Genomic DNA, 26,060 nt, shown 5'->3' on the forward strand with positions numbered 1-26,060 from the left:
ACGATTTACTAATAGATTAACTAATTCTCATCTCTGATACTTTCCCTGTTACGGTAAATAAGATTTACTGCCGTTCTTGTTACGGTAACTAAGATTTACTGCCGTTCTTGTTACGGTAAATAAGATTTACTTTTGTTCTTGTTACGGTAAATAAGATTTACGATTTTTTTTTGTTACGGTAAATAAGATTTACTGTCGTTCTTGTTACGGAAAATAAGATTTACTGTAGTTTTTGTTATTGTTAATTAGATTTACTAATTTTTTTGTTATGGACGATATTATTTACTATGATCGTTAATAATATTAACCTAAGGGTAGTATTGGAATATTGGAATTTTGTCATGATAAATTGGCTATTTTCCTAAATATATTAATAGTTGGGCTATAATTTTAAAGTAGGGGTGTTGTTTTAGCTAGTTGTTTAGCCGGCCCTTAAACAATTTGTATGTCCGTTTATTTTAGTTAGTAAGAGAAAAAAAAATTCATAAAAAAAAATGAACTCATTTACCCCTAATTGCGGATTGGGATTGAAAGGAGTAACTTATTTTGAAATGAAATAATCCCTAATTTTTTATTATTTTTTTATGTAATAGATCTAAATAGTCAATTTAAAGTAATGAATTAAAAAAATAACCGAAGTTTGTATAAAATTAGTGAAATAGTAAAAAATGTGCAATAATCAGGTTTCAAGAAAAAATTTAATCCTAAGATTATTTTTTTAAAAAGTGAAAAATTACTTATAATAATAGTAAAAAAAAAATTATTCTTGTTGTATAAAAAAAAATTTGAAACTTTGACTATTTTGTTAATTAATTAGTTTCAAATAGCTATTTTTGTATATTTTTTCTTAAAAAAAAAAATAATCCCTTATTTTTGTAGTATATTATGTTACATGGCCAGCATTAGCCGGCATATCTATGTTATGTAATTAGTGTTTTTTTTTATATTTTTTATATGTTTATATCTGATCATTTTTAGTGTTGCAGTTCAATATCTGTAAGAGGTATGCGTGTTAGGTATACTAAACCCACAAGCAACTAATACCAAATTAACAAACCAGCTGAAGTCAAATAACTATCAAAACCAAATGAGTGTCACTTTTATAGAATCAACGTTTACAATCAAACCCAAAGCCTCATAAGAAACAAAACAAAATATGTCAAAGCTTCTCATCAACACCTTTGCCTTGTCACTCCTCATTTTCATCCAAACATCCTCAGCAAGAACCGTAGGAAATCCAACCCCAAGCCCAACTGATCACAACAGCCAAATCCCTCACGCCCATCAAAAGATAATAACGTTCCTAATGAGAGACATATTTTGCAATATTGGTACAAGTTCTAGCGCTAGTACTATTGGTACTAATAGTGGTAAAGCCAAACCATCAACAACAAAATTTAGTAGCACTAGTAATAGTGACATTCCCTTCTCGAAACCACTCGGTATATTCCCTCCGAAAGGCGCGGCTTTTGTCCCCAAAACCGGTCTCCCTTCTATCGGCCTTCCCTTCACGGCTAAGACCACCCTCCAAGAGCTAGAGCTCGGGGTCGTGACCGACATCGCAGAGGAGGTGTTCAACCCTAACTTGGGCTACAAGTCTCAGCTCCTCGGGAAAGCGGAGGGCATGTTCGTTGCCAGCTCAGACGATAAAAGAAGCCACATGATGGCAATGGAAGTGAAGTTAATTAGTGACGGCGATGATGGGGAAGGTGAGAGTGGATTGAGGTTCTTTGGGGTTAAGAAGTCGGATACGAATTATGAGTCTCATATTGCTGTGATTGGTGGGGTTGGGAAGTATAAAGGTGCCAATGGCTATGCGACCGTGAAGAGAGTGGAAGAGAAAGGGCGTGAAAATAAGCTTCTTAAGTTCAATGTCTATCTCAGTTAATATATTATTACTGTTATGTAGTATCAAATCCATTTTGACATTTTCTTAAGAAAAAAAAAATTAGTACGTGTGAAGAATATCATTATTGATTATCTCAGCAATGTTAATAAATGCTTTTACAGTTTAAACTGTACATATGTATATATTCGATTTATTAGTTGCTGAAAGTAATATATTGACTTGATGAACGATTATGTATTTTACTTTCATGTATAATATTGGCTTGTATTATATGTTATAATCGTTCGTCGTTATTCAGAAAACTAAGTAATTTAAAATTTGACTAGAATAACCAGTCAAACATTTTTTGTTATATAGTTATATAGCAGAAACTTTAAGTTTGCATAATAACGAGGTTTGGTTAAGTATAATAATTTAGTCACTGGTTTTATTAATAATATCCAAATAATTTCCGCCCATTAATGGCAATTAATAGACGGAAATTATTTGGACAAAATTATCAATTAATTATTATTAATAAAATCAGTGACTAGTTATAATCAACCAAATGTTGATTATGTAACAAATAATAAATTTGATGTGACTTAGTTGCTTATAAATCCCGCATTCTTTTTTAGGTTAGCGCAAATGGTCTTTATAATTAGAGAATTCTTATGGGTTCACATTTTGATCTTTCTATTATTGAAAAAAAAATGTTATAACTACAAATGACTATCATCTATTAAAATTATAGCATAACTTTTTAAATATTAAAAAAATAGTTCAATTCATGCTTACGTCGACGCATGCGTATTTTAATTAATTTACTACAAGTCCGGTGGGCTATTTTTTTTAAATGAAATGAAACTTAGACTACTTTTTAAAATGAAAGTGTGCTATTAGGCTATTAATAACCAAGTTATTTCAAACTTAACAGTGATAATTTAGCCAACGTTACAATAATTAAGAAAAATAACCATAAATGTGACGTGGCAAAACTTATGCTTTCAGTTTTACCATGATGCATGTTGATGTCATTTCTGAGCCTCAACAATTACAAAGAAAACAAAAGATAAAACTATGTGTGTTTGTTTCGATTTATTTGTATAGATCTAAGAAAAACGTCGTACAAGAAACGAGAAGGCAATTAAGAGCTATTATCTTGAATAACTGAATAGAGAAAATGAACTGTTTATTTAATTGGTCGAACTGGAATACAACTAGTCGAGCTCGGTTGATATCAAAGCAAAGGTGCGATAATAATAGAAAAAAAAGTCCCCTAAATCTGATACTCGAGGGAGATGCGAGATCCTTGCAGACACGTGTTGTCGACTTCACCCTTCATTGCCTTGTTTGTTACCATGTCGCCTCCTCGTTTGAATGGGGTTGGGAGAAATCGTCAACTCTCCAAGTTAGAAGGCAAAATCACATCTCTCGTGCTAATTTCGACTTCGTCACGTCTTGTTGCGGAAGTGAAATAAGTTCGTCGAGTTTCTGCGGGGTGGACTGATCTGGTCATTAGGAAGATGTTTCTTGTTGTCATTGTAGACGAAGAAGATGAAATACAATGGTACTTTTGTTAAAGAGTAAAGCTATTCGACACGATTAACGACTCAAAACGATCCACTCACGTGTTGACACGTGGCACGTGTCAACACGTGAGTGGATCGTTTTGAGTCGTTAATCGTGCAAAAAATCATTTCTGTTTGTTAAAACATACCTAATAACCTTACATTTTCATTTCATTAAAAAAAATACCAACAAACTCCATTTCCATTATTTTAAAATTTTCAACTTAAGATGCCATTAGTGTTAACTGAGGAACTCTTTTCCGGTATATATAGCCTTTTACTTTTCAACTTTTGTTTTACCTATTCAATGTGGGATTTTTTTTTTGCCATCAAACAATTCTCTTGTACCGTCAGTTTTAGATATAATCAATTTTTATTGGAAAAATATCATGTCTTCTCTGTATTTAACTGAAATGTTGTGTTTATTCCTATAGTTTTTAGATATATCAAAAGTGTTTTTTAACTTTCCTATTAATCTCAATTATATACCTTAAAGTGTGTTTACATATCAAAACCCTCTTTTATAAGATTTTGTTGAACTTTTTCAAAATTAAAAATTGAACTGCCATTTTTAAACGAAGTGATCGCATCTGGACATCGACGACGACGACTGAAGGAAGAGCTTACCAAAGAGAAGTGAAAGAATTGTTGTCGCCGTCAGCATAGTCCCAAGCACCGTGCAAGCTCTCTAAATCTGGTTACTAGCCCAACCAGCATTTTCGTAGTCGTCATGATCAAAAGCTCTTTGTGTGATTTTTTCTCACTCAAAACCCTAGAATTCTCTCCCCTTTACTAAGTCTTTAACAAAGAAGAAACATAAAGGGTATATAGTTAATATTAATGAAAATGTTAAGGGACATTTCTAATATTTCTAGAAACTGTGGGCATAAACGCATCATTATGATTAAACATAGGAGAGACATATGATATTTTTTCCATTTCTATTTCACGTCTCTTTTTATTATATAGGCTATTTAGAGAGTTTTTTTATAGGCTATTTCACTTGTTTATTTATTACTTTTAAATAGAAAACAATAATAGTGATCATTGTCTAGAAGAAAAAAAAAAACTATTAGGTTATAAGGATATTGGTTTCGTTTGGCATTGTTGTGCCTTAAAAAAAGTGTTTTTAGATTCTGATGTTAGAAAAATCTGTTGTTTTCAAAAGTAGATGTGTGATTGGTAAACTGCTGTAAAATTGTTGTAGCTATTAGCAGAATAAAATTTAGTGTTTGATAAAATATGTATTAATATTTGTAATTAATAATTATTTATATAAAATGCAATTAATAATAGGGTAATCTAGCAACGTAGCCAATTTCAAACATGGTTTTAAGGATGTAGCCAACGTTTGGTAAATTTTGTAATCTAGCCATTTACAGAAATAAACGGTTAGAAAATATCGAAAATACCCTTATGTAACTTAAATCATAGAAACCAAATGCTAGCCAACGTTTCAGCCAGCCGAAGTTTATCGGGCGTAAAATAAACATAAATTAACTGAAATTAATCCAAGAAAACTTTATCGTTAATGTAATAAGAAGGGAAATAAATATTAATTGATTGTAGAAGTCAACTAAATAAATGCGTATTGCAAATTTAATCGGCTTGTGAATAACACCGTATTAAATGCGTATTAAAGGAAAGGAAAGAAATATCAATTGATAACACCATCGACAACTTCAAACTGGTGGGCATTGATCGGCTCTACCTGAGCATATGTAAATTTACCATAATTAACATAAATTAACAAAGCAGTGGAGATTAACAAAAAATTAGAAAGAAATAAACGCTCAATAACCAACTTTGCCAGATATAGAATTTTTTTAAAAATTCTAAATATATACACGTGTATTAACTTCAAAAATTCGTATTGAAAATTTGATCAGCTTGTGAATAACACCGTATTAAATGCGTTTTAAAGGAAAAGAAAGAAATATCAATTGATAACACTATCGACAACTTCAAACTGGTGGGCATTGATCGGCTCTACCTGCACATATGTAAATTTACCATAATTAACAGAAATTAACAAAGCAACGGAGATTAACAAAAAATTAGAAAGAAATAAACGCTCAATAACAAACTTTGCCAAATATAGATTTTTTTTAAAAAATTCTAAATATATACACGTGTATTAACTTCGAAAATTTTGGTTGATCAAACGTGGGCTACAAGTTTTGTAAGCAAATTCTAGTAGAGGATATTATAGTAATTAACATCTTACATAATTAAGACACGTCATCATTTTTTTGCTAGAGTGAAAATTTGGACGAAACGTTGGTTAGATTACAATTTCAACGTTTCAGGTGGCTTAGTTCGACTAATTTTTCTTAATAATAAGATATTCTTGGGTATATCAAAAATATATTAAAATGGGTGTCTATAGATTGTACAAAATAAATTATAAATTTCAGTGACATCAAAAAAATTATTTGACAAAAGAATATAAAGATAATTCGAATTAAAAGTTAAAGTAAGAGAATAAAAGAGTTAAGAAAGAGAAAGTATAAGACAAAAGCAAAAGATATGTTACAAAAAACTTCAAGATATAGATTTTAGATTTTTAGTTAAAACATTGAAAATCACTTTTTAATTTAAAAAAAAAATGTAATTTTACCAAACACTTTAATACGGTTTTACTTAAAAAAAACCGAAAATCAAGCTTAATGAGCAATGTCAAATAATGTCATTGTCTTGATATAAAATGTTATTAGACAACGGGACTACGGGCAAGAAGTGTGCCGGACATGATAAGGGCTCTAAGCCTAAATTATTAAAAAAAAAATTAAAAAAAAAAGCAAAGAAATGTGTATTTAGTTTGGGTATGTCACGAGCTAGCGAGAAGAAACACACAGAAGGAAGAAAAGAGAGAAGAAAATGTAGAGACGAAGAAATGGGAAGAACATTAGACATTTGAGCATTCAATAAGAAGATTGGGCACTCATCCGGAGGTGTCCATTTTGGATTAAATTTGGAGTGGATATTTTTTGTATTGTTCATCATTCCTATGTGTGCAGCTCTTTTCAATTCGTTGTCTGGATACCGGGTTTGAGATTTTCCAACATTGGTGAAATTGTCCATATAATACGGCTTAGTGGTGATGATGTTGTTGAGTTTCTAGGAGAAGACATTGATAACCTACTATTTGATTATTGGAAGACATTAAGTGTCCTACACCATGTCCTTTTTAATTATTACTATTTTAAGCAAAAAACAAAAAAATAGTATGTGTGGGTGTAGAGTTCGACTCTTCTCAATAAAACGTTATTGGGCCAGTAAGCCCAATAATTTGCGAAGTCCATCCAGCATAAACGACACACAAGGTAAATCAAACGGCAAAAGTATTTGTCGTATGTAACTTGACGTCGAAAGCGTTTAAAGAATCATCTGGACTGGTCCATATCTTGTTGCGAACTCAATCCACCTTCGCTAGGAATCACAATGAAGCCGAAGTCAGCGCGAAGATGCGATCTCGCCCTAAAATCCGGAGAGTTGACGGCTTCTACAAAGCCAATTCAATCGAGTAAAGCGATGTGGCAGAACAAGAGGCAATGAATGACGAAGTCGCCAGCACGTGTCTCCGGAGATGTCTCATCTCGTAGTAATATAAATTCATTTCTGCTGTAAAGAAATACACATCTTTTTCCATATTTTTGCTTATCTTTCTCTCTCTCTCTCAATTATACTTTTGAGTTCGTCGTTCATATCAGAATTAACGAGCTCGATTTTTGTAATTGAAATCGGATTATTAATACAATTATTCTCATTCTTATTTAATTTCATTTTATTTTTTATTATTTACGTATAAATACTTGTTTCTATACGACAACTTTCTGATATCCACATCTAAATATAAATCGATACAAATATTTTTATTTTTTTTATTTTGTTCGTGATTGCTGAGGCTCGGAAATGACTTACTGTTACTGTTGATTGGTGCTTAAATAATTAATGTTTAACTTGTGTTTGATTGCCTGTTGATTTATTTTACATGTGGCAATTAAGGAAAATCATATTTTGCAAAGGTGATGGTTTCCAAGGTTACGTTACCATGATAATCAGATAAAAAGGCAATAATCTGTATTTCCTAGCTTTTAACTTATTTTGTTTTAAATTAATCATAAGACACGGGTAATCACATTTATGCAAATCTTTTTCAAAATTACAGTATACTAAAAACTATAATCACTAAAGATTTCCGAGAATCATATGTATTAGCTTTACAGTGGACCAAAATCCCAGCCGGTCTATTGTAGTTGTTCAACCCATTTTGGTCTTAAAAAGGAACATATATATTCTAACACTAAAAGGCCATGCCTAAAACTTCTGGCTGTACATAAACCATACTACCTAATCTTGTTATCACCCGAACCATTTTAGAAGCTAATTCATTTCCAACCAAATCAAAACATTAAAAGTGTAACAACTAATCCATCACATTCAGCTGATCCACTTCCTATAGTATAGAATAAAGCCTTCCTATATATATAGTTCCATACATCATTCCCATAACCACCAAACTCCAAGTACCTTCTCAATATCTAAAACCAAAGAAACTAAAAAAACAAAATGGCCAAAACCCTCGGATTCACACGTAGCAATGCCAGCGTGTACCTCTTGCTACTCGCCCTAGCCCTCGGGTCCGCCAACTCAGCGAGGCTCCTCGACGAGCTGGACCAGCCATTGCCCTATCCTTTCCTCCCCGCCCCTCTCCTCCCAAGCGGCCAAATCCCGGCCGTCGTCGAAAACGTCGCCACCGCCGACCCCCTCCCCGTCCCCGTAGCCACCCCCGTCGTCCCCCCGGTAGTCGTCGACGACGACGCACCCGTGGTCCCCGGCCCCGCCCCCGCCACGTCAGCACCCGCTGACCCTCTCCCCATCCCCGCAGCCGCTGCCGCCGTCCCTCCGGTAGTCGCCGGAGGAGCCGCCACATCAGCAGGGGGCGGCGGCGGTGCCACGTCAGCGGCAGCGGGCGGCGGTGGGGCCGGGGAGGCGACTCTGTCGTTCTTCATGCACGACATAGTGGGAGGATCGCAGCCGACGGCTCGGATGGTGACGGGGCTGGTGGCGAGCGCGGTGTCGAACGTGGCGTTCACGAAGCCCAACAACAACCTGTTCCCGGTGAGCGGCGGGGTGCCGCTGACGTCGGCGAACGTGAACGGGTTCCTGAACAGCAACCGGAACAACCTGCCGCTCCTGGCGGGGCTCAACGGCCAGCAGTCGTCCGGCTTCTCCAACGCCCAGACGTCCACCGTCATCCAGAACGCCGGCAACAACAACATCGTCTCCGGCGGCACCTCCCTCCCCTTCGTGGCCGCCGGCCAGCTCCCCGCCGGCGCCGCCACCCTCCAGAAGCTCATGTTCGGCTCCATCACCGTCATCGACGACGAGCTCAGCGAGGATCACGAGCTCGGCTCCGCCGTGCTGGGCCGCGCCCAGGGGTTCTACCTCGCCAGCTCGCTCGACGGCAACAGCCACACCATGGTGATCACGCTCATCGTCCACGGAGCCGGCGGCGGGGACCACCACGTGGACGACACCATCAGCCTCTTCGGGGTCCACCGCACCGCCACGCTGGTGTCCCACGTGGCAGTCATCGGAGGCACCGGCAAGTTCGAGAACGCGCAGGGGTACGCCACCGTCGAGTCCCTGCCGCAGGTCGACCAGCACACCACCGACGGCGTCGACACCATCATGCACCTCAACGTCTACCTCTCCGACTGACTCCGCTATTTTCACCGTTGAATTTCCTAATGTTTTCTTGTGTCTAGTTTGTGGGGTTGTCTTTTTCTTTGTGTTTGTGTGAATTCTTATGAAAGAAAATATTTCAATTATCAAAAGTACCTTCCTGTTTTAGTTCCGATGAATAGAAACCAATGGGTACAGTACAGGGGCGGAGCTGAGAAGTAAATATAAGAGGCAAGGGTAAAAATCAAAATAATAATTATAAAAGGGCCAAAATTTGAATACATGTCAATGAGTTTTGTAATGAATGATCGATGTGATTTTTACGCCGAGTAAACAAAACAGAATCACGGACCTTGTAAAATAAACGTGTTCTACAAACTATCTGCAAAGTGTATCACACACCATTTTCTTGAGAACATTAGCAAAATGTTCTAGAATGTCTTAACACCTAAGGCACAAACCTCTGCACAATTGACCAAAACTCACTTCACTCACTCTATCTATATTCACCTCTTTTACTATCACAAAAGAATTATGCAAAAAAGAATGAAACAACAAAGTTATTCTAAAATTGAGAAAGTTCAGCTAAAAGCTCATCAAATAACAACCACTCTATTTCCTGACCAATCCCATCAATCTCTTCTCCTAACTCTAACTTACCAAATTCACTTCCGAACACATTATCTTCCGACCCACATTTCTTCTCTTGGGCAACCAGAAGTCGCCACAGAGCTTCCTTGATCATCTCGTTGTCTCTCATGGTGTTAAACCTTCTCGACGCAGGATTCTCAAAATGCGGCAAGAAAATCTCCACCAACCCTTTGTTCACGCGGTCGAACAAAAGCCTTCTCACTGACCTCTGAGATGATATCTGGCCGTAGTTCTTCTTCTCTAGCGTCTCGAACACCGAAAGGCTTATCGGTGTCTCGAGAGAGTCCCAGGTCTTGAAGTCTTCCAAGCTCTTTCCATGGAGACTTGCTTTCGTAATCACTTCAACGAGGTATGTGAAATCCTTGTTACCCTCCTCGACCCCACATGACGATCCTTCCTCGCATTCGTCGTCACTCGACACAGCCATTCCAGGTCCTTCCGAGCATGTCTCTGAGCTCTCTGATCTTAGTAGTTCAAGCTGTAGTCCCAAGTCTATTATCACATAAAATAAGAAAAAAAAAATTACGATGTTGACTAAGGAAAAACAATGGTAATCTCTTTCTCGAAATTCTTGCCCTACGAAATTACCATAGATGCCATCCTTGACCCTTGCGAGGAATTCACTGACATTTATACCGTCTTCGCTGAAAGGTGGTTCCAACACTGAAATTGGACTAGGCTGATACGTCTCTTCCAAGATATCCAGAGAATCTAGCTCCATTCTAGAGCAATGTGAAAAAGCGGGACGCTCTTCAACAAAACCTAATGATGCTTCCTGAATTTTCAAGTCAATTTGAAGAGGTGTCATACACGAAATGTAGTTCTACGGTACCAAAGTATGACGTTACAATTGATCAACTGGAAACATCAGTAACAAATCTGTTCTCAACGTGACAAAAGAACATCTATATTGCAAGAGCTTTAAATGAGATTACTGACTAAAAAAGAAATGACATACCTGTTGAGGTGAAGAAACGTTAGATGTCTCAAGCTTGAGATTCACGAATTCGGGCCATGAACTATCCTTGTCCTGCTTGGAGCTGCTTTGTTTCACAAGGTTAATCCGTTCCCAATTCAGTGGTTTGCTCGGTTTCAAATACCACTTGCCGCGAAAAGCTTCGTATCTGGCTTGCAGTTTCGATAGCCCTCTTCTGTCAATGTCTCTAAGGCCACGCACGTGATTTCTCCGCCTCGAAACATCTGGTTTACTAATTTCGAGCCCTTTTTCGGCTTCAACGCCTGATAACTTCTCCGATAATCCCAGGCTCAAACCCTTTATTTCCCTCATACGCCTTGTCCTTCCACTAAGCTCCCTCAAAGGAATAGACTTCGCTTCACGACTGACACTATTTCTTTCCTTCTGTCCAACTCCTACTCTCCGATCAAACGGGCTAAAGAACTGACTCTGATTATGATCACCCCGATGAGACTTCCCCGAGGAGAAATATCTTTCAGGACTCTTCGATCCGCCGCTTATTCTCTCATCCAGCGCTTCGTGTTCTCGTGCCATGACCCGAGAGCTTGCAGTGACCGAATTCAGGAGTGGATTTAGATACCCAAATTCAGAAGTCCTCCTAGATTTTCTGAAGACATCGACGTTCCTACGGACACTAGAGCCTGGTGGTGCTTTCGAAGCCGCCGCGTTCCGAGAATGTGCAGGGCTTTCTTGTAGGCCACGAAGATCTCTGGAAACTACGAATTTGGACGAGCCTTGACGCTCTAATGATTTCTGAGACACACCCAAGGTTTTTTCGCTTTGGCTTTGCACATTTGGGCTGCAAATTTCCTTATCCACTCCGAGACTCTTCCGAGCCAAATGTCGCTCGTGATACAACAAACGCTTCTTTTTTGCGCCAATCGAAGCTACTCTCTGACGATAGGTTTCTGAGATCACTGGCTGTGGCTTCTGGGGACACCTGTTTGGAACTTGTGGCACTTCATCAAGACCCATAAGACTCGCCATGACACTCTGTGTCTTTTGTCTAGATTCCATTTAGTCCAAATTAAATGACTCCCTCAAACTTCACTACTTTCTACAGAAAGGGAGAGAGAGATAGAGAGAGAGAGAGAGAGAATACATCTGCACATAAATAAATAAAAATGAAACAAAAATTGAAGAAGAGTTCAAGGATTCAAACCCATTTTCCCTCCCATTATTTGGTGCATCACCATTCAATTCACGCACATCAAAATTATCAAAATATGAACGAGAAACAACGAAAGCAAGCTTGCTTACCAAACTGTGTTGGTAGATACAGCTTTAACTATCACAAATTATGTCTCTCTTTCTCTTCGTCGGTTTCTGAACCTATCGTCTTCTCTGTAATCCAAACAAGAATAAATAAAATAATGAATTTCCACATAAATTTACCTCTGCAAATGAATATTATAAGGAAATACGGATTAGAAAACTCAGGTAAACAAACAAACAAAAAATAATGCATGATTAAGAGAACACGGAAATGAGATTAATGGTTTGGAAACCTCATTAAACGGGAAAAACAAAAAGGTGGAGATCGTCAGAGTAGAAAAAAATGATGAGAAACACTTTTTTTTTCTCTTTTTCCATTCGCACAAAAACAGAAGAAGAAGAAGAAGAAGAAGAAGAAGACTTAAATCGGCATAATCGTACAATTTTAAGACCGAAAAGTGAACACCGAAATGACAAGCATATGGAGATAACAACAAATCCAAGAGCAATCGCTTTGGATTATTCATTGAAAACAGAAGAGGAGAAAAATCATATCTAGTATCGGCACAAAATCCAACCTTCCTTTCGTTTGACAAAATCATTTCATAAGACAATATAGAAAAGATTATAGCTCAAAAAATTCATACATTCAAAAAAATCGAGAGAGAAACGCTTGCCTTCTTAATAGGGTCATTTATTGCTTCTTCTGGCAGAAATGGGAATTCAAAGACAAATCCTCATCGAATCCAGTGAGGCCCTAACTACAATAATTGGAAAATAGATTATATTTGGTCTTTCTATTTATTTCCTTGTGACTGGGTCTTTAATTGTAGATTGCATTTAATATTTTTTTAAACAAAGCGAAAGCGAAACAAGATTTAAAGTTTTGGTCAACCGATTTTAAAAAACAAAACAAAATAAATAAAAATAAAATTTGGAGAGTAAGTTCGAATTATTATTAAAATTCGAGTTATTAGGACTGGTATCATTGTTATATGAGAGACGTGTTTGATTAAAATTATGACTTTAAATTAATCAATAAAAGAATATTCTAAATAAAAAATATATACGCAAATGAACGTAAATTAAATGTATGATCATTAATGATTAATGATTTACGTGTAAGAAATACTGTGTTTTTTTCGGCTTCTTTTTTTGTATTATTTATTACTAATTCACTACTAAACAGTACGTGCTTTTTTGTTAAAAAAAAAAAAATCAAAAGACGAAAAAACAGCACGTGCTTTTGGGTGGCCAATTTGTTTTCTCTGGAAAGTGCCCGCGAAGTTATCGTCTCATACCGAAACTCCCGCCAAGAAGATTGTATTATCATTACTATATTTTATGTAGTCTTATGATAAATTAAAAAAATTCTTAAAATAAGAAGGATAATTTTTTTCTCTGGCAAAAGCTCCTTCATTCAACTAAAACCTTCCTAATATCTTAGGGGGAAAAACCCTCAATATAAATAGGACCTACAAAATTGTATTAATTAGCCCCCTTACCACTAAGAATTGCTACGAATATGAACAGGTGAACCTATACCAATATTCAGTGGCGGATCCAGACTCGGAAGGTGGGGGGGGAGGGGGGGGGGCCAAAACTGAATTTTGGCCGGAAAAAAAAAAAAAAAAAAAAAAAATTTAAGCCTGAATTTTTTTTTTTTTTTTTGGGGGCCCAGGCCTCTTGGGCCTTCAACGTGGGTCCGCTACTGCCAATATTCATACTCATTAGAAAAAATACATGTTAACCCATTTGAGAGGTAACATGTAATACTTGCTGAGTAATGGGTGTGAAACTTAGCTATTACCTTTTAACTCAGTTCGAAAATGAAAAAAGAAAAAAAAAATATAATCACTCAAAAAATCTAAATATAAATTAAAAACTGTAATTTATAGTCAAAATATAATTTAAAGTGGGATCACTAAAGCAAATTAAAATTTATAATTACAACACAAATAATTTAAAAGAATTTAAAATGTTGAAAAGTATCTAATTTATAATAAAAAAAATTATAATGGGTCAGGTAAAGGTTTTTTTGTACCCGTACCCATTTAAATATTAACGGGTATTACTTGTTAACCCATTTTGAACGGATATTACCCGACATGTTTGAAATGGGTAACAGGCGGGTAAACGGGTATCAAGTAATAATGTATTACAAAATTTTGAAATTCACATAACACGAAGAAAAAAAAAACAATCCTATGATATGGGTCATTTTTCAGCAAAAACCACTATGAACACACATGCTTGCCATTTCAGGTCTCGATTACCAATTTTGCGTCAGAATGGAGCCAATACGCCTCTATTCCCAACTCAGAGCTTCGAGAATCGCATTTAGCTCCACTTCGTGAGTCGAGCCATATTTTACCTTTCCATGCAACATCAGCCAACACTTCTCCATATGCACTCCTTGCTACAATAGTCCGGTAGCTACCACGCTTCGACCAAAGAATCGTGCGCAGTTATAGAAATCTCAACCATAAAAAAATATAATAAAATCAAAGCTCTTGTGTTCCTCGTATCCGTTTGACACTCATATTTTGTGTTTTAGTTAATTTCATTAATTTTTAGTTGTTAATCATCTCACATTCCAATGAAGTTCAATTCATAGGTAGCTCGTTTATTTCTCGGCTAATTTTAGTCCTCGTGAGACCGACTCGTACTTAAGATTTACTACATGAACGACTACATAAATTTGCATACGGAAACATCGCAACATAATAAAGACCTCGTCCACACAAACTTGATGTAAGCTTCTCTCAATTTTGAAAAAAACTATGTCAAAATGGTTACTCAAGCCGTAAACTATCTCTTAGTCTCGCTCATGCATTTCCCTATTCAAAAGCTAGAGAAGAGCCTAGACCCCATATTTCACTTAACAATCATATTAATGTTGAATATCAGAGTATATTGAAGAAAATAATCTACTAACTTGTTCTTTTTTTAGGTAACATGTGATTAAATCACTTTTCAAACGACATGAAACTATTAGAATCGAGAACTTCACCATATTTAATTAATTTCATATGTAGTCATAAAGTTCGAGTTTAGATCAAATCAAGGATTTAAATGTCGGCGAAATTCTCTGATTTTCGTCGACGATGTCGTTTTCACCAAGAAAACGGCTGACGAACTCATGAAAGTCGTTTTTCCATGTTATGTCGTTCGATTTTCTCCGAAAACGACGTGCCGCTTGTAACAAAAACGGCCGCTACTTTTCAATCTGGAAAATGAATAAAATGCGAAGTTAAGCGTGGAGAATCGAAGAAAGTCGAGAGAGGAAATATTTTGAACGGCCGTTTTCGTTTCTGCCTAACGAAGAAGAAGAATGAGATTCTAGCGACAATTGGCGAAACTCGGGGCTTTTCCTTTTGTTTCCACAAGGCGTAGTGCAAATTCAGCAATAAATCGATGAGTTTCGGCGATCAAATTCCCGATTTTCGTTTTCGGTTTGAAACCATAAACCCAGATTTTGTAAAAAAAATTGTGGTGAAGAAGAAGAAGAAGAAGATGAAAGAGGAGAGAGACGATGAGAAGAAGAGACCAAATTTCAAAGTATATTATTACTGCTTTTTGGTACTAGTAGTCTGACTCTAGTACTACTAATACTACTATATATTATGTTTATTAATAGGTATTAGTAGTCTAGTACTACTACCGCTACCTTAATATACTAATACTATACAATGTAAATACACAATGATACAATATATAGTTCTTTAAGTGTTTTTGCTAGCACAAAATTTATAAATATCAAATAAAATAAGAATTTTAAAAGGGAAAAGATCATTACTAATTTATATATATTATGATATCAATAAATAAATAATTATCCTACATATTAAACTACATTTTAAATTCTATATATTGTATAAGGTTAAAAAATTAAAAGACATATATATATATATATATTCGTTCGATTTTTTATCGGCATATCGGTTTTCCATCGAAAACGTTATTTCATTTGTCATTTTTCACATTTTTTCTGTTCAGTTTTCCGTCGACGTGTCGATTTTCCGTAAATTAAGAGACTCGAATAGCATAAAAAACGGTATTTCGAACCTTGGATCAAATGACATTGGAATATGAAATGTAAGTAAAAATATAAAACAAAGATGAAAGATGAAGATGATGTGCATTGTTTCTTAATTTTGAAATTTTGATCATATGAGCATATTAATCAATCGTTCTTTTGTAGAAATGTTTTTAAATTTTACACATAATGATACATTGTCATAATTCATAAAGTATGGTGGTCCTTTATGCCCTTATTTTGATTTTTGACTACACACAATTATTGTATCACACAATACACGAGGTGTAACAATCGAATCAGCGATAATGTCATTATTCTATTTTAACGTATTTGGTGCCACCACCGACCACGTCCCAGATTCCCCAGTACCACCTCCCATTAGAAGAACGCCATTATCTTTTTTGTGAGCAGAAGATACAAACCCATCTGCGTTTCACTTCCGATCAGTCATAAAAAATCGCTATGGCTCTCGAAATCGCCGTGAAAGCCGCCGTCGACGCTCCCGACACCCTCGGCGACTGTACGACACTCAAAACCCTCTCTCTCGATTTCGTTTTTCTTTGTTTCCACGCGTACCCTTGTGTGGGGTTTCTCTGATCTTCCCGTTTTTCGTGTCTGTTTTTTTTCAGGCCCGTTCAGCCAGAGGGCTCTCCTGACCCTGGAGGAGAAGAAAGTGCCGTACAAAATTCACCTCATCGACGTCTCCAACAAACCCAAGTGGTGAGTTTTCAGAAATCGGACACGGTGTTTGATTTATTTACAAGGTATTTTTTTGTTTCTCTTTTGAACGCATTTTGTTGTTGTGTTGTGTTTGTAGGTTTTTAGATGTGAATCCTGGGGGTAAAGTTCCTGTGGTCAAGTTCGGTGACGAATGGGTCTCAGATTCTGATGTTATTGTTGGGATTCTTGAGGAGAAATATCCAGAGCCTTCTCTACTCACTCCTCCTGAGTTCAAATCTGTGTATGTTCGCTCACTTGTCTTTTTATATAATTTTATTTTCGTTATTTTTGGGTCTTTGGAATAGTGAGTGATGATTATGGAAATGTGTGTGTGTGTGTGTTTTTTTTTTGCACCAGTGACTTTGTTATATGCTCTGTTCCTTTTAATTTCTTATAATTTTGAGAAGAAGAAGAAGAAAACACCTTGTTAGTATGGTATGTTGGGATACATAAGAAGATTAATTTGAGGACCCGTGTGTTATTTTTTCCATGTAGAGGATCGAAAATATTCGACAGATTTGTGACATTCTTGAAGAGCAAGAATTCAAATGATGGATCAGAGCAGGCTCTGATCGACGAGCTGAAAGCTCTCGATGAGCATCTTAAGGCACATGTACGATCATTTTATTTTATGTGTTTTTGAGACATACAAGTGTTCTTTTCCTTCTTTCTTTCTAACTTGTTTGCAACGCAATTCTGATTCGGTTATTTGTTTGTCCTTGGAAAAAGGGTCCGTATGTTGCTGGTGAGAAAGTTACTGGCGTGGACTTGAGCTTGGCTCCAAAGCTTTACCATCTCGACGTGGCACTCGAGCACTTCAAGAAATGGACTGTCCCCGAAAACTTGGCTCATTTCCACAACTACAAAAAGGTATGCTCTTTTATCTTGATGTTCTTCATTCATGATTCAACCATTGAAGAAAGTTAATATTTCTCCCAATTCTTTATTCCAATCGTCCCGTATATTGCAAGATTTTTGTGTATCCGGGTTTATGTTTGTTTATGTTATTTCCTTTATGGTTTGTGACCACCGTAATCCAATTTATCTTGACCCTGAGGCTGAAACTTGTACAGATTATTCTCTCATGTCTTGTCGGCCCTATTAGTTGGTTGGACAATAGTGTTTGTAACATGCTTGTTCGATCTTTCATTAATCTGATGAGCCAAAGTAACACGTTAATGATAAGAGACGATCTATGGGAATAAATAGTGCTCTTTTCTTCGCCGAGACTCAATGTTGTTTTTTTTTTTTTTTCGCAGCTTCTATTTGCGCGGGAATCGTTCCAGAAGACCAAGGCGGAAAAGGTGCACGTCATTGCTGGGTGGGCTCCGAAGGTCAACCCATGAAATGGCTCTAGACTTTAGGGTTTCCAAGGAGCTTAGTACTACTATCCTAATAAGCCTGAGATATGGGTGAGACTCTTGAATTAGAACATTGCTATATTTTACCGAGACGGATATGCTTTGTGGTACGATCACATCTATATCATATATGAATTACAAATGATGTGACATGTTTTAATGGAAACGGTGAGATATATAGCAGACTTAGCTTGGTCCACTATTCTGTTTTATGGCCCTTATCTTGCAATGAATAAATGGTTGTTTTATAGTCCTTAAGGCAAAGCTTAGCTAAAAAGATAACGAATTGACCATTATGTAATAAGTAATAGTTTATTACTATCATATCAATTTTATTAAGAGGCTTAAGAAAGTTCCCACATTTTCATTTCCGAACTCATAGTTGGAGCCCCTTTCGTTCTTTGCCTCCTTCTCCGTCACCTAACCAAGCCTTCGGCGCTGTAATCATATTAGTATTGGAATAAAAAAATTTAAATAGATTTTTTTTATTCCTCTTCTTATAGTGTAAAATGTAAATGCTCGGGCATATCCCTTGGAAGTTATCTCTTTCCTCTGGGGAGTAGGGCTTTTGACCCGAGGGTATTTTTAGAAGTTACAGCTTAAACAGCTTCCCATGCCTACCGGGAAACGTAACCGGTGCTTCTCTAGCAGCAGCGACCCTGGAGAGTTCAAGACGAGTTCCACAGCTCAGCTCTGAAGCCCGTCATACCCATTGGTTCCCACCTTTCAAATGTGTAAACAATGCCAATTGAGTGTATTAAATCTAAAAATGTCTTCATGCAACAGTAAATGTGTTAGCGTTTGGATGGATACCCCCTAGACCATGTCCAAGCATCTTTGGAGATTTTGCTCAAACATATGGAGATGCATTTTTTTTTTTTTTTTTAATTATTTTTTTTAATCTTTTAAGTTTTTAATAATTATAAAATTGACTTTAATAATTTGTGTTACAATTTTATGTATTGTTTAGTTTATAAAAACATTAGATTTGATTTGAAAACTGGACGAATAAATTACGACGGTTAGATTTGATTTTGTCATCTTCAACTACCACCGTCGGATTGAATTTTCTTATCCTTTTCTTTGAATTATTGTTAGATGAATGAATATTGACGGTTAGATTTGAATTTGTTATATACTCAATTACCACTTTCGGAGTGGATTTGATTATCTTTATCTTTGAATTATTGTATGATTTCCTTATTCACGAAACGAAACTACTATTAAACTAGGTAGCTACATCCAAGGGCGGAGCCATAGATGTAAATTGAGGGGTGCTAATGTGTAAAAAGAAAGATTAGGGAGGGCTAATTTATCTTTCTCTTTAAAAATAATCATAGTTCATCTTTAAATGATGATCACCATCCCCACCATTGAAAAGAATACAAACTAATTTGGATGAAAAGAATACAAACTAATTTGGATGAAGATACGGCAGTGACTAGGACTTGTGCTGCTGAGCTGGCATGACTGACTTGGAGTCACACTCACAGAACATATTAAATAGAGCACTGATATTTATATATGTATTGTTTTCGATCAAACTTCAGAACGATGATACGTTGTGTTAAAAAAGTTTGTGTGGTCCTGTGTATCCTTGCTTTCAGTTCCTCCGATCCCTCGTCGGCGCAAGCGGTGGCTCTCGAAATCGCCGTGAAAGCCGCCGTCGACGCGCCCGACACACTCGGCGACTGTGCGAGACTCCACCAAACCCTCATTTCGTTTTCAGCTCTTCCTCTTTCCACGCGCGCGCGTGCGTAGTACGCTCTTCTATAATCTTCCCATTTTTCTTCTCAGGCCCATTCAGCCAGAGGGTTCTGCTGACTCTGGAGGAGAAGAATGTTCCGTACAACACTCTCCTCATTGACGTCTCCAACAAACCCAAGTGGTCAGTTTTCTCATCTCAAATTTTTTATCTTTATTTTTATAGTTTCTTTGGGAGATATGTGTCAATTTATTGTTGTTGTGTTTGTAGGTTTTTGGATGTGAATCCTGGGGGCAAAGTTCCTGTGGTCAAGTTTGGTGACAAATGGGTGCCAGATTCTAATGTTATTGTTAGGATTCTTGAGAAGAAATATCCACAACCTTCTCTAGTCTTTCCTCCCAAGTTCGCTTATGTGTATGTTCGCTCTCATCTAACTCTTGTTTTTTATATAAAAATTCTTCTTTTTGTTATTAGGGTCTTTTGTTATAATGGGAGTCTGTTCAAACTTCAAATAGTGATGATCATGGAAATTATTATTTTGGTCACTACGTTGAATAATGGGCGTATTCTTGTCTATTATGAAGAAATTAAACAACAAAAAAAGATCAACAAACGTGCATAAAATGTGATATGATTAATTACGTATTGTGCTATATGTATGTGGTGTGGAGTGGACTACTCATAGGTTTGTGATTGTGAGGATTAGTTAATTGGTGATTACGATAATAAAAACAACCTACTCCAAAAAGAAAAAGAAAGAAAAAATAGAACAAATACGAAAAGTAAGAACACAATTGAGAATTTGAGTATTTGTTTGATAGCTAGGCTAGCCAGACCGATGGAATAATCAGAGTTACTTATGACATAAGATAAGATAAGACTGATCCGTTCAAGAAGCCAATGTTTTTTTCTATTTCAATTTGTCTAAAATATATGGAATAAGGTGCCTCTTTTTTGGAAAGAAAAAAAATGGTCTTTGTTATATGCTCTGTTGATTTTTTTCTTTGTTATAGTTTGAAGAAGATAGAGAGAATGTTTGTATAGCATGTTGCAAATACTTAAGGTTCGTTTGAGGACCCTTATGTCGTTTTGCGTGCAAGGGATCAAAAATATATGTTACATTTGTGAAATTCTTGAAGAGCAAAGATTCGAATGATGGATCAGAACAGGCTCTGCTCCATGAACTGGAGGCTATCGATGACCATCTCAAGGCACATGTACGGTCATTTATTTCCGATTTTGAGATGTGTACATATTATTATTTTTTTCCCCTTCTTCTAACTGATTGTGAGAAAAGAGAAATAGAAGAGGACCGATAGAGAGAATAAGGAAGAAATGAACAATTTGGTGAAAAGACTAATTCGATTTTCACTTATTAATTCCTTCGTATATGCTTTATATTTATCAGCGCGCTGATGAGTTGATGACTCTAATACGGGTGGTCTCATCAACATTTTTTTTAATACAACCATTCCCCGGCTAATCAATATTCTAGCAGAAGATAAATAACAAATTGAGCCACGTACATGGGATTTACAAATATGGACTACATTTGATAGTTTGCAACAAAATTTTGATTTTGATTTCGCTTTTTTTTTTTTTTTTTTTTTTTTTTTGCCTCGAATAAGGGTCCGTATGTGGCTGGGGAGAAAGTTACTGCGGTGGACTTGAGTTTGGCTCCAAAGCTTTACCATCTCGACGTGGCACTCGAGCACTTCAAGAAGTGGACTTCCAAAAGACTTGGCTCATTTTCACAACTACAAAAAGGTATGTGCTTCATGTTTCTTCATTCTATCATGGAAGAACGCTAATTTTTCTCCCGATTCTTTATTCCAATTTTCCCAGGCTTTGCAAGGTTTTGTCGATCAACGTCTTTTACACGTGTCTTTCTTTTAATTTTTTTTTCTGGATCCTGTGGGTTAGATCTGGTCTAATAGAATCTCTCGATCTTGTTAATCATATTAGTTGGTTGGACAATGTTGGGATGTATCTGTATATCAATGGGTTTTCCAATCTGCTTTATTCTATGTATTTCATTAAATTGATGATAACCCATAGTAACATATTAACATTTGTTTTTAATTTTGATGCATAGTCTTCATGGTTCACCTTTATATCTCAAAAATCATGGTTTGAATAATGAGCATATAGAAGCTAATCGTTTTAGTTTGAGAACATGTGGTAGTCCTATTAACACTCATTCAAACAACTCTGAAACATCAATGAAGAATTCAACCGTGTAAGTTTTGTACAGAACTTGTGCTGTTTCCAATTAGCGAAGTGTAATGATATACATATATATCATTCCACAATGAAACGAATAGTTGTGCTCTTCTTTGCCAAGACTGAATCTGGTTTTTGTTTGGCAGCTTCTATTTGCTCTGGACTCATTCCAGAAGACCAAGGCGGCGAAGGAGCACGTCATCGCGGGGTGGGCTCCGAAGGTCCACCCATAAAATTGCTCTAGGCTTTTGGGTTTCTAAGGACCTTATTGGTTCTACTACTATGATAAGCAAGAGATATGGCTGAGAGAGACCCTTAATAACAATGCTACATATTACCAATAGAGAAGCTATATGGTAGAGTATGATCACATCTATCATATATGGAAACTAGATGATGTGAAAAAATATGTTTTTATTTAGACGGTGATATCTAGCAATTTCTATTTATGGCCTTTTACAGCTTGCACTAATTATTTTAGTGCACCTTCGACAAAGATTAGTAAAATATAGTCAATGGTAGCTAATGGGTTTATAAAAGGGCACTCTTAACAAATAGGTTTTCTGAAAGGCTAAAATTGTAATTTAGTTAATGTTTAGTTAATAATTACACATAAGTGTCACTCATTATTAACTGAATAAAATAGATAAAAGTACCCTTTGACTAATTATAGTTTAAATAAATAAGTATTGAAAATATTGACATCAACTCATCAAAAATTATTACCGATTATTAATCCAACCTGAAAACTATATTGAACAATCTATGTGAGAGTTTCAATGGGACTAGAGCATTGCTTATAGCAAAGCAAAAACTGATATTGTCAATGCTTCAGCGCATAAGGATGTATCTACTACGACGGTTCACCAAATAAAGGCTCGCAGGTGAGAAGTGGAATAATGACCTAGGCCTTCGTATTTACAAGATTTTTGGAAACAAACAAGTTATTGAATGCCGAGAACATACCATACGGGGCCGGTGAATGTGTGGAGATTTCTCTCTACACACACATCGCAAGTGCACGCGTGTCGTACTTAAAGCACGAGTTATCGATCACACGAGTACTAGATGATTCGATATATAGAATCAACTAATTTCTTTCGAATTTGAATATAAAATTAGGAACAATAAAAGTTGGGGGGTTTTGAATTGTATTGTGAGAAATATTACTAAACAAGAAAGTTAAATGATGTTATAAACAAGTATGATAAAAGCAAGGGACATGACTTCGTTGGGTCAATGAAGTGGGTTATGATAATCTCTCTCGAGTCTTTAGGGACCTAGTTGGTTGACGAACTTACACCTCTCGGCTTGGGTCTTATTAAAACAAACAATCGCGATACACCCGAGATTCAAACGAATACACTGATCCCCTAGTCTTTCTATAGATCTAGGTAAATTTGTGACGGGAAGGGTAGAACTTGCATGTTTATTATCTCTCGGTTTCAAAACTTGCCTAGAGATTCACTAATTAGTTAACTTCTCTAACTAGAGATGACACACTCCCACATTCCCGTGAAAAAAAATTGAACATCATCAAATTACCAACTACATCATGTCCCTTTAAAGATCTAGCTATCCATGATTGAAATTAAGTAAAGAAAAATGAAAATAAGCAAAAGAAAGAGAACTAGAAAGTAAAGAGACATGGTATTCAAAGGCAAAATCAAAATATATTCTATTCAATGTTAAAAATCAAGATTAAATTCCAACAATACTCAAATGAAATAAAAACAAGATCAAAACATAAATCAACAATGATCCAAACTCAAATCCAAGATCCAAAACTCAAGAACACTAAGAACAAGCAAGAAACTTAAAAAACAAGTAAAATAATTCTACAAAGATGAAAACAAAAAAAGCGTAGAGAAGAATGAATAAGAAAGAGTGAGGTTGATGATGAGGATGATGAGGGTTGTCACTTCTTCCTTCTTTTTCTTAGAGTAAAGAAAAAGGGATAACAAAGAGTGAGGTTGATGATGAGGATGATGAGGGTTGTCATTTCCTCCTCCTCCTCATTCTTCTTCTTCTTCTTCTTCTTCTTCTTCTTCTTCTTCTTCTTCTTCTTCTTCTTCTTCTTCTTCTTCTTCTTCTTCTTCTTCTTCTTCACTCCAAGGGCTCTCCAATGGCTTCTCTTTCTCTAAGAATATAGGTCTAGATCTAAAACAATGGAGTATTAATGTATGAGATGAATGATGAACTTTGACCCAGTTAAGACTTTATGGTATCCAATCCATATTTTCATAACTTTTTGGGCCCTTGGATGGGATCAAAAGGCTGAGATTAGCTCTTTAAAAAGCTGTCTTTGTTACTGCGCGCGTCGCGTACGGGCTTTGAGCGCATCGCACTTTAGTCGTGTGCGACGCGTGGCGTTTTGCGCATCCATCGCACTTGGATCAGAGATCCTTGGTGACAATACAAGACGCGTCATGGTCTTGCACATCGCGTGCTCTTATTTCCTCTAGCGCAACGCGCGAGGCTAATGTTGACTTTTCTCTAGCTTTGACTTTCACTTCCGGGGGCCGTTTCTTGTGCATTTAAGCTCCTATTTAATGTAAACAATAATTATCAGGACACTCAAAATTATTCAACAACAACAGATCTAATATTTGCGCCAACACAATCAACACAATTTCATAAGAGGATTTCATATTTACATACCTTTCGACTAAGCTACATATCCTCCACGCTCCAAGCTTTATTGATCTCCTTACTCTTGGATTCCTCGACTCCTCCTTATTCTCGGATCGTCGATTCCTCGGTTGCTCGGGCTGATCGATATCGTAATCTTCCAAGATATAATCTCTGGAAGGATAGAGACCTAGGTGTTCGTCAAGTCTTAACTCATTAATTATTTCAACAAAGTATCAGAATAATTATTTCTTTCTTTGGGAAGTGGGTTGAACGAATTTCTCAACTCCGAGAAGAGAGAAAAAACATCCAAGTGAAGGGAAAGGGGGGATGCGTGAATTCCAAGAGTTGAAGACACTGTATTGAGCATTTTTCCTCTTACCCTAAGCTATTTATGTATAGGTTTCAAGCTTTTACCCAAATAAAATATGCACTTTTTTTTTTATTTGATTTGAACTTATTCTATTTAATATAAGATATTCATTATATTAATAGACTAAATCAAATATATCAAATATACTTTAATAAATAAAATATTCAGATGACATCTAATACTTATTTACTTCTCATATTAAAATATATTATTCAAGTAACTAAATAATATATAATATTTCCATGATCTTCTCAATAAATACAGTATTAGTATATTATTTGTTTCTCACAATAAGATATAGTATTCTATGTATCTCTATGATACTATCATAAATAATTAATATATTATATACTCACCAAATTGGATCATATATAATAACTAGTATTTATTTCTATTTCAGAAAAGTCTCGATCTTATTATAGGCTTTGATAAAACAAATCCAAGGCCCATGTACCTCATTGTACATGCATACCATAAGCCCTTTTGGGCTGATTAAAATTTCCTTTTTACATGCCCATTTAATTGCCAGTGATATTCTAAAGTTACTTAACAATAAACAACTTATTCGTAAAATACTTTATTACGAATGCGAAAGATATATTGCAATCAAGTTGCAGTAGTGAGTGTGTAATCATTTATCTAATTATTATGACTATCTCTATCCATCTTATCAAAATCACCTTGGGGACTATGAACCTATTAAATGAAGCTCTACGAATCCGAATAAATAGACAAAATCTCTATTTTCTCTTATTCATTCGATTCGTCAATCTTCGATGTTACATCACAAGATGAACTGAGACTTAACTCTACTTGTTTTTAGAATTACATTTTACTCAATGTTTATGTGTGTCTATTGATATAGTCACTACATGATATCAATCCTCCAGGTTCAACATGAAACGAGAAAGGTCAAATATTGCCGTTATACCCTTCTTGCTACATATCAACCCTAAGGATTGTTGTTTTCCCCTCGAAAAATTCTTTCGTACAAATTTACTACAAAAGTGTCGATAATTTATTGGCTCTGGAATCAACACTTATGTGAGTGAACATTGACCCTTTGTCAAGAG

The 26,060-nt window shown here is 36.0% G+C and overlaps 4 protein-coding genes and 1 pseudogene across 6 annotated transcripts; 4 read left to right on the forward strand and 1 right to left on the reverse strand.

Annotated features, from left to right (window-relative positions):
- Positions 1–1,127: 1,127 nt before the first annotated feature.
- Positions 1,128–1,980, forward strand: LOC149379280 (dirigent protein 18-like). The gene has a single exon (XM_089604530.1). It carries the CDS (start codon positions 1,157–1,159, stop codon positions 1,886–1,888), a length of 732 nt encoding a protein of 243 aa, XP_089460656.1. The 5' UTR covers positions 1,128–1,156; the 3' UTR covers positions 1,889–1,980.
- Positions 1,981–7,933: 5,953 nt separating this feature from the next.
- On the forward strand, positions 7,934–9,258 carry LOC149379281 (dirigent protein 24-like). The gene has a single exon (XM_089602216.1). It carries the CDS (start codon positions 7,972–7,974, stop codon positions 9,124–9,126), a length of 1,155 nt encoding a protein of 384 aa, XP_089458342.1. The 5' UTR covers positions 7,934–7,971; the 3' UTR covers positions 9,127–9,258.
- Positions 9,259–9,326: 68 nt separating this feature from the next.
- Positions 9,327–12,739, reverse strand: TRM18 (Phosphatidylinositol N-acetyglucosaminlytransferase subunit P-like protein). Of its 2 annotated transcripts, none has more exons than XM_089602214.1 (5): positions 12,610–12,739; positions 11,978–12,061; positions 10,700–11,821; positions 10,330–10,516; positions 9,327–10,233 (listed from the first exon to the last, which is right to left on the reverse strand). In XM_089602214.1, the coding sequence occupies exons 3-5, from the start codon at positions 11,732–11,734 to the stop codon at positions 9,656–9,658; spliced, it is 1,800 nt and encodes a 599-aa protein (XP_089458340.1). In that variant the 5' UTR covers positions 11,735–11,821; positions 11,978–12,061; positions 12,610–12,739; the 3' UTR covers positions 9,327–9,655. The 2 variants fall into 2 exon arrangements, with proteins under 2 accessions (XP_089458340.1, XP_089458341.1); XM_089602215.1 differs by lacking the exon at positions 12,610–12,739 and adding an exon at positions 12,511–12,591.
- A 3,519-nt stretch (positions 12,740–16,258) lies between these two features.
- LOC149379283 (glutathione S-transferase DHAR2-like) lies at positions 16,259–18,254 on the forward strand. The gene is made up of 6 exons (XM_089602217.1): positions 16,259–16,494; positions 16,604–16,694; positions 16,792–16,935; positions 17,190–17,307; positions 17,424–17,564; positions 17,954–18,254. The coding sequence occupies exons 1-6, from the start codon at positions 16,437–16,439 to the stop codon at positions 18,038–18,040; spliced, it is 639 nt and encodes a 212-aa protein (XP_089458343.1). The 5' UTR covers positions 16,259–16,436; the 3' UTR covers positions 18,041–18,254.
- Positions 18,255–19,552: 1,298 nt separating this feature from the next.
- On the forward strand, positions 19,553–22,437 carry LOC149379284 (glutathione S-transferase DHAR2-like; annotated as a pseudogene). The gene is made up of 6 exons (XR_016294172.1): positions 19,553–19,748; positions 19,853–19,943; positions 20,031–20,174; positions 20,860–20,977; positions 21,389–21,527; positions 22,130–22,437. The product of XR_016294172.1 is annotated as a glutathione S-transferase DHAR2-like (transcript).
- The last annotated feature ends 3,623 nt before the right edge of the window (positions 22,438–26,060 follow it).

The sequence above is a fragment of the Urtica dioica genome, chromosome 12 (assembly GCF_054948205.1).
Source record: "Urtica dioica subsp. dioica isolate 48M chromosome 12, U.dioica_male_clone48M_v1_H2, whole genome shotgun sequence".
NCBI classification, from domain to species: domain Eukaryota; kingdom Viridiplantae; phylum Streptophyta; class Magnoliopsida; order Rosales; family Urticaceae; genus Urtica; species Urtica dioica.

Coding starts and splice junctions, on each gene's coding strand:
- LOC149379283 (XM_089602217.1), top strand. CDS start 16,437: ATGGCTCTCGAAATCGCCGTGAAAGCCGCCGTCGACGCTCCCGACACC. Junction 16,695..16,791: donor GTCTCCAACAAACCCAAGTG/GTGAGTTTTCAG, acceptor TTGTGTTTGTAG/GTTTTTAGATGTGAATCCTG. Junction 16,936..17,189: donor CCTCCTGAGTTCAAATCTGT/GTATGTTCGCTC, acceptor TTTTCCATGTAG/AGGATCGAAAATATTCGACA.
- LOC149379280 (XM_089604530.1), top strand. CDS start 1,157: ATGTCAAAGCTTCTCATCAACACCTTTGCCTTGTCACTCCTCATTTTC.
- LOC149379281 (XM_089602216.1), top strand. CDS start 7,972: ATGGCCAAAACCCTCGGATTCACACGTAGCAATGCCAGCGTGTACCTC.
- TRM18 (XM_089602214.1), bottom strand. CDS start 11,734: ATGGAATCTAGACAAAAGACACAGAGTGTCATGGCGAGTCTTATGGGT. Junction 10,517..10,699: donor ACGTTTCTTCACCTCAACAG/GTATGTCATTTC, acceptor TTGAAAATTCAG/GAAGCATCATTAGGTTTTGT. Junction 10,234..10,329: donor GGTCAAGGATGGCATCTATG/GTAATTTCGTAG, acceptor ATGTGATAATAG/ACTTGGGACTACAGCTTGAA.